The sequence below is a fragment of the Coregonus lavaretus genome (assembly GCF_964263955.1).
Source record: "Coregonus lavaretus genome assembly, chromosome: 25".
Lineage (NCBI taxonomy): Eukaryota > Metazoa > Chordata > Actinopteri > Salmoniformes > Salmonidae > Coregonus > Coregonus lavaretus.
Genome location: NC_140012.1, coordinates 14,186,802 through 14,195,236, shown reverse-complemented (window position 1 = coordinate 14,195,236; position 8,435 = coordinate 14,186,802). Strand labels below are relative to the sequence as shown.

The 8,435-nt window shown below is 42.5% G+C and overlaps 1 protein-coding gene across 1 annotated transcript; it reads right to left on the bottom strand.

The window, feature by feature from the left end:
* Positions 1–87: 87 nt before the first annotated feature.
* LOC311100823 (arginase-1-like) lies at positions 88–8,350 on the bottom strand. The gene is made up of 8 exons (XM_084141794.1): positions 8,105–8,350; positions 7,877–7,949; positions 3,807–3,981; positions 3,504–3,663; positions 3,021–3,115; positions 2,813–2,917; positions 2,128–2,264; positions 88–409 (listed from the first exon to the last, which is right to left on the bottom strand). The coding sequence occupies exons 1-8, from the start codon at positions 8,210–8,212 to the stop codon at positions 246–248; spliced, it is 1,017 nt and encodes a 338-aa protein (XP_083997920.1). The 5' UTR covers positions 8,213–8,350; the 3' UTR covers positions 88–245.
* Positions 8,351–8,435: the final 85 nt, after the last annotated feature.

The window sequence follows — 8,435 nt, the reverse complement described above, 5'->3', positions numbered from 1 at the left end:
CCAGACCAGACGCATAATTGACTGGAACAACTGCAGATCTATTCTTATTACCACAGTGATTACCAACCAAACCCTGAAGCAGTTCTGAAAAAACATTTTAATCTCTCCATGATTTAATACAAAAGGCAATTAAATAGTTAAAGCTGGATTCCAGAAAAAGAGTAATGATGATTTTGAAGTGCAGAAATATGGTGGTGATGCCCAGAACCCTTAATCGTAATAGAAGACTGGTGGTGGTTGGCAGCTCAAGGCAGGGGCATCTTGTAGTCCGCAGGGTGGTTTCCCTCCCGGAGCTTTCCGAAGCAGCCACGTATCAGATCTACTGCAGCGTTGACCGTGGAGCTGATCTCACCATCTGTCCTGCCCCTCTTAGGGTTCACCTCCACCATGTCCACTGCAGACAGCAGCCCTGCACAAAGAAAACGCATAGCTGCTCAACACACACTTGACTGACCACACACACACACAGACTAAACAGTACATTGGAGCAGCATCAATTCAGATGCACTCCCTCTCTCTCTCTGTGTGTGTGTGTTATCATCTCTGTCTACAGTGAGGGGGAAAAAGTATTTGATCCCCTGCTGATTTTGTACGTTTGCCCACTGACAAAGACATGATCAGTCTATAATTTTAATGGTAGGTTATTTGAACAGTGAGAGACAGAATAACAACAACAAAATCCAGAAAAACGCATGTCAAAAATGTTATAAATTGATTTGCATTTTAATGAGGGAAATAAGTATTTGACCCCTCTGCAAAACATGACTTAGTACTTGGTCGCAAAACCCTTGTTGGCAATCACAGAGGTCAGACGTTTCTTGTAGTTGGCCACCAGGTTTGCATACATCTCAGGAGGGATTTTGTCCCACTCCTCTTTGCAGATTTTCTCCAAGTCATTAAGGTTTCGAGGCTGACGTTTGGCAACTCGAACCTTCAGCTCCCTCCACAGATTTTATATGGGATTAAGGTCTGGAGACTGGCTAGGCCACTCCAGGACCTTAATGTGCTTCTTCTTGACCACTCCTTTGTTGCCTTGGCCGTGTGTTTTGGGTCATTGTCATGCTAGAATACCCATCCACGACCCATTTTCAATACCCTGGCTGAGGGAAGGAGGTTCTCACAAAAGATTTGACGGTACATGGCCCCGTCCATCGTCCCTTTGATGCGGTGAAGTTGTCCTGTCCCCTTAGCAGAAAAACACCCCCAAAGCATAATGTTTCCAGGCAGCATTCCTCCTCCTCCAAACACGGCGAGTTGAGTTGATGCCAAAGAGCTCCATTTTGGTCTCATCTGACCACAACACTTTCACCCAGTTCTCCTCTGAATCATTCAGATGTTCATTGGCAAACTTCAGACGGCCCTGTATATGTGCTTTCTTGAGCAGGGGGACCTTGCGGGCGCTGCAGGATTTCAGTCCTTCACGGCATAGTGTGTTACCAATTGTTTTCTTGGTGACTATGGTCCCAGCTGCCTTGAGATCATTGACAAGATCCTCCCGTGTAGTTCTGGGCTGATTCCTCACCGTTCTCATGATCATTGCAACTCCACGAGGTGAGATCTTGCATGGAGCCCCAGGGAGATTGACAGGTCTTTTGTGTTTTTTCCATTTGCGAATAATCGCACCAACTGTTGTCACCTTCTCACCAAGCTGCTTGGCGATGGTCTTGTAGCCCATTCCAGCCTTGTGTAGGTCTACAATCTTGTCCCTGACATCCTTGGAGAGCTCTTTGGTCTTGGCCATGGTGGAGAGTTTGGAATCTGATTGATTGCTTCTGTGGACAGGTGTCTTTTATACAGGTAACAAACAGAGATTAGGAGCACTCCCTTTAAGAGTGTGCTCCTAATCTCAGCTCGTTACCTGTATAAAAGACACCTGGGAGCCAGAAATCTTTCTGATTGAGAGGGGGTCAAATACTTATTTCCCTAATTAAAATGCAAATCAATTTATAACATTTTTGGCATGCGTTTTTCTGGATTTTGTTGTTGTTATTCTGTCTCTCACTGTTCAAATAAAACTACCATTAAAATGATAGACTGATCATTTCTTTGTCAGTGGGCAAACGTACAAAATTAGCAGGGGATCAAATACTTTTTTCCCTCACTGTATATGCGTCTGTGATCTCTCACCTGTCTGACAGATGTGCTCTGTGATGTAGATTCCCTCTCTGTAGGTCAGTCCTCCCGCTACTGGGGTTCCTGTGGCCGGGGAGATTGATGGGTCCAGGGCATCAATGTCATAGCTCAGGTGGATGGGCTTCTTCACCCTGTTAAATCAGAGAAATTAATGTATGTTTTTCCCTCTAAAACACACGTCAATGCCCAATATTTCCATTGATGTATCAAAGTTCACCTTCAGGCTCTGATCAGACCCTACACCCAAACGAGGGCACTACGTTCATCCACCTCTGGCCTGCTAGCTCCTCTACCTCTACGGAAGCACAGTTTCCCGCTCAGCCCAGTCAAAGCTATTCGCTGCTCTGGCACCCCAATGGTGGAACAAGCTCCCCCACGACGCCAGGACAGCGAAGTCACTGACCACCTTCCGGAGACACTTGAAACCCTACCTCTTTAAGGAATACCTGGAATAGTATAAAGTAATCCTTCTTCCCCCCCCCTCCCCCACCCCCCCATAAAATAAAATAAAAAATACAAAAAGTGGTTGTCCCACTGGCTATCATAAGTTGAATGCACCAATTTGTAAGTCGCTCTGGATAAGAGCGTCTGCGAAATGATGTAAATGTAAAGTCAGATGTAGCCTACCATGAATAGCAAGAAATGAAAACAACACAATGAAATTGTTGAGGCTACATACTTTGAGAAGATGTAGTCACATGTCTCTTCCATCACTTTGGCTATTCCGAGGCGATCCACCTCAGTCATGGAGTAAACCTTGATACCCAGTAACTTCAGGATATGGCTGGAATGGGAGATATCTTTTTTTATTCTTCTGTAAACAATTATGTAGTACAAGGTTATAATATGATAATGTATGATTCGGAATGACAGGCAAAAACACATACTGCTCCTCTGGATCCACGTCTCTCAAGCCAATGTAGACTATATCTTTGGCTGATACACATGGCTTTATCCAGGAGAAATTTGGCAGAACTGGAATCTAATCAAAGAAACAGAGACAAGTCTGCATCTAGAACTGTAGCTCATACCCATGTATAACACTGTCACCACCAAAAACATAAACACAATTGACATGACTATTCTCTTTCAAATGTTTTCATTTCATAATCAATTGCTAGAAATTCATGATGACCAAGGACGTGCACAGGAAGAGGAAGAGTATTACGATAAATCCTCAAAACAAACAGACATTGCACAACTGTGTAAATACTGGTATTGCAAATACCAAGGTATGACTGATCTAACATTTACTGGTCAAACTCTGTTTCAGGGCAAACAATAGACAAATGTTTAATGATACAGTATTTGAAATATAAAAACTAGGGGATGCCTGTGGGAAAAGAGGGAGAGAGAGATAGAGAAATCACCTTGGATTGCAGCTCATGGATGAGGTAGGACATGGGCTGTCCGTGGATATTGCCTGTAGGGGAGGTCAGTGGTGTGTTGATGTCTGCATGGGCATCCACCCATACCACACTGAGGTCCTTCTTAGCTGCCGCATGCCCCAGGATCGAGCCTATTGCCAAACTGGACACAGACCAAACTTGGGAGTGAATTCCACATCACATTGTTAGGAAAAAACCCTGACCCTCGATTCTTTTAGTTGTATTTTGGCTGGTTGTTGACACTGGGCTCTTGCTCTACTATGGGTAAATATGAGACACACACACCTGTGGTCTCCTCCCAGCATCACACAAGTGTGTCCATCATTCTTCACTGCGTGGACGGCAGTAGACAGACGTTGGTTGGCGCTGCCCACCGCTCTGGGTCTCTTCACATTGCCTATTGGCTCATCGTTGGCCACCTCCTCAAACGTCACGTTGCCATAGTCTTTGACCGCACAGCCTGTGGAGGATGAGATTGGGCAACACAAGTTACATAAGAAAATGCATTAGCCAATGCACCTACAGTAATCTCATGTTTAAAAAAAATCAAGGCAGGAGCTGTCAATGGATCACTTAGAAAGAAAAGAAACGCTGTACACTCATGGCTCCGATGCAATAAGATGTCAATGGATTACCACAATGTTTATAATGTACCACCCCTGTACATGTTATAAACTAGTCCTTGCCTCTGATCTTACTGCCATTTGGTCATGTTAAAACTCATACTTTTTGCCAATATGCTAAATGTTAAATCCCCTCCATTTTACCAAAATGATAAATGTTACATCCCCTTAATTAATAAACAAATATGCAAAATAAACATTTCACAATCTGATGCAAATGAGCTCTCTCCTAGTTGAAATAAATGACTTATGAAATACTTATTTTCCTATGTCTGTTACTATGTTAGTGATTGAAGCGTCTCTGTCTGCAACCTGGTCTCAGAGCATTTTGTATTATTCAGTACGTAAATAATAGAGCTCCATATAGTATCATATGTTTCGTTTCGTATGGTATGTTTTAATTTGTGATGTCCATCATCCATTTCATAAGATATGTTACTAATTTGCAAAACGTATAATATGTTAGAATTTGCTAAACTTACAATATGTTACGAATTTGCTAAACATATGATATGTTACGAATTCTAATTTGTTGTGGCTAATGTTAGCTAGGTGGCTAATGCCAACGTTAGCTAGCTTGCTAACGTTAGCTAGGCTAGGTGTTAAGGCTAGGGGTTAGGGTTAAGGGTTAAGTTTAGGAGTTAGGTTAAACAGTTAAGGTTAGGGCAGTCCTTCTCAAATAGTGGGGCGCGCCCCCCTGGGGGGGCTCGGAGCGATGCCAGGGGGGGCGCGTGTAACCCCGGGGAACATGCTTTTTTTTGCCGCAGGGAGTAGGTTTTTTTTGCACCGAACAAGAGCACACAGCACAGAGCAGGAGATATGGAGTGCAGGTAACAAACCCTTAAGAGACACCATGGAAAAATATTTAACAGGGATGAAAAGAATGGCGGAGAGAGACGGAGATAATGAGACAAACGTAAGTCTCCCGAAAGCTAAGACGAGGAAATATGACGAAGCGTATGTAGCGCTTGGCTTCACTGTGACTACGGTGGGAGACGAGGAAAGACTGGTATGTTTACTGTGTCTAAAAATGTTGGCAGCGGACAGCATGAAGCCAAATAAATTAAGGCGTCACTTAAAGACATTACACCCCAATCACCAGACCACTAAAAACAAGAGTCTTCTCTGCTATCTGTGAGGAGATGGGAGCTGAACATCAAGCTGTGCTGTTTCACAGTGAAGCAAGGTGGCTGTCACGAGGAAAAGTCTTGTCCCGAGTTTTTGAGCTCAGAGAGCAGATAAGAATGTTTTCGGAGCAGGAGCACAAGTATGACCTCGCAGAAATATTTAGTGATGAGAACTTCCTGGCAAAACTGGCCTACCTGAGTGACATATTTGGAAAGCTAAATTAACTAAATCTACAGCTTCAAGGGAAAGATAAACACCTCCCTCAGGTCACAGACAAGATCAGCTCTTTCACTCGAAAGCTTGCAATGTGGGGCAGGCGACTTGATGAAGGAAATACTGATTCATTCGAGAACCTGCATGAATTTGTTGACACTACTGACTATGATGCCACCTCAGTGATTCCATATATTAAGGAGCATATTTCATCACTGATGGGATTCTTTAAAAAGTACTTCCCTGAAAACAGTTCCCAATATGACTGGGTGAGAGATCCTTTCAATGCACCAGCTCCAACTGGTTTCAGCTCTGCAGAGGAGGACCAGTTCATTGATATGACGTCTGACTCCACATTGAGACTGTGGTTCACATCTCAGACACTGAGTGAATTCTGGACCATGGGCATTCTTCTTCCTTTTGCAACATCTTATCTTTGTGAGACTGGCTTCTCTGCTGTTGCTGCACTGATGACCAAGTACAGGTCCCAGCTAAACATTGAGCAGGAGCTGAGAGTTGCAGTATCATGCTTCAAACCCTGCTTCGAAAAACTGTGCACTGCAAAACGTGCTCATTGTAGCCATTAATCCTGACTTCCTCATTTTGATTTTTTTTTTAATCAGCACATTGTTTTATTCATTTTTGTTTTATAGGTCAAAGTGTTTCATATATTGTGCTCCTGAGTTCATGTTGCTGATCAATTTGAATGTATTATTATTTATTGATTATATATTTTATTTTTCAGTATCAAATGGTCAAAAAATGTTTACAGTTTAAATAAGGCTTGAATTTTTATTTTTTTTCAGGCAAATTGATGCACTTTAAGTATTTTCTGTTACAGACTAAAAAACAATGTTAATAAAGTTATTATTTGTTGTAAGTTGATCTATATTTCTTTCTTTTTTTAAATGTTAATAAGGATACAATGTTATGCAGAGGTGTACTTATAACAATTTTATAGACAAATGATACTATTTACAGTCGCGGCGGAGAGTTGGGGGGCGCGAAATGTTTACTTCTTCCTAGGGGGGGCGTAACAGAAAATAATTGAGAAGCACTGGGTTAGGGGAAGGGTTAGCTAAAAGGGTTAAGGTTAGGGGTTAGGGGAAGGGTTAGCTAACATGCTAAGTAATTGCAAAGTAGCCAAAAAGTTGTAAGTAGTTGCTAATTAGCTAAAATGCTAAAGTTATGGTGAGATTCCAACACGCAACCTTCGGGTTGCTATACATTCACGTTATACACCCACCCATCCAACCACCCTCTTTAGTTTTTGCCTCAAATAACCTTCGGTCTAATGTAACCATACCAAAGGTAACATATCATACTAAATTTGAGTGTCCCAGATTTACATTTACTATGTTATGTTTAGTCTATGAGACCAGGCTGCTGTCTGCTATTCTCTCTGTAGAGGACACAGTCAGGCTAAGGATTGACAGGGCACTTGTCCCCAGAGTGCCCCAACTGTTGCTGGCGGTTTAGTGAGTGAGAATGCTATCACTGGCATACATACTGTATGCAGGCGGCTGCCATTGTCGTGACCCAAACACATACACACAAACATGGAAGGGGGAGTGGTGCAAGGTCAGAAGAGCTAGGCCTATCAGATCCCTTCTCCTGTGTGATATGAATAAAACAGAGAGGGTGCTTAGGATGTCTCTGATCTCACGTGATCACACACATGGGCAGAAGAGGACACACCCACACACAGAGTGATTGATCCTGCTCACATGTTAATCCACTTGGATCACACAGAACCCCCTGTCACTCTTATGGTCACTGCTTTCCCAGTAAGACTTCCCATGACTAAACACTTTAGAGGACAGGTCAGTCTTACTGTTAGTATTTCTAAAGGAACTCCTGTCTGTTTTATACTGTGGTCATGATCTCAAGTTCAAGTTCAGGTGTATTTTTTCCAATAGGATTATTTCTGTAGGCTAGCCTATGTAATATCACTTATTCATATAGTTTGTTCAGAACTGCCCAGGAATTGAACTTGGTCATGGAAAATAAATCATGCTGTTAGCTTGTGAAATTATATTGTCATTTGACACCAGGTTCCAATATGTTAACTTATTCATCTCAACACCTCTGCCAGGCAAGTCAAAGAAAAGCTTGGAAGTCTGGTGACTTCATCATAAGAGCTCACAGAGCTCACATAATAATTTGATTAAATCAATAGCATCCTGATGCAAATATTGCAATTTGGGGATTTACAGGATCATTTCATAATTCCTCTCAGAAAACAAATACTTTGAATGTAAACATATTCCCTTTACTGTACATTCTATATTTTCACAATTTTATCCAGTTCGGATGTCTTAATTTCTGCACTGTAGCTACCTAGCTAGTCTATTTCACAGAATGAGTATAAAATCATTATCAGGACGTCACCTTGCGCTTTGAGCTTCTCCACCAATCCGGCTGCGCGAATGAGGTCTGGTCCTTTCTCCACACCATCCCGCGGCTGCAGCAGAGATAGATTTATGGGACTGTGTCGGCCTATTATAGCAATACATTAAAACACATATATATTCTATATAACGGTAGTCTATTGAGCCTATTCGAATACCTATCAATAGACTATAATAAGTAGGCTAGCCTATAATATAGCCTACTCACCTGTCCTTTTGAAAAAGGCGCTCCAATAATTCCAACTGAGTGATGATGACTTCGCTTATAAATTCTGAAGGCGAGTTGTAATCCTCTCGAGCTCTTCATAATGACCATTATCCCGTGTCGGGACACAGTGTACAGGAGCACAGGTTTGGAGCGGCGCTGGAGCTCGTGCACTATCAAATTGTTCACTGAAATCAAAGGCACATCACCCAGTGTGTGACGACACCAGCGTGAGCGTGGTAAAGCCTATTGCCGCTCTTAATGGTCCACACAGCTAAAAGTTTCGGCACCGCCCCAGCATCATCACGGATAAGCGGCTTTAATTCACTAAAAT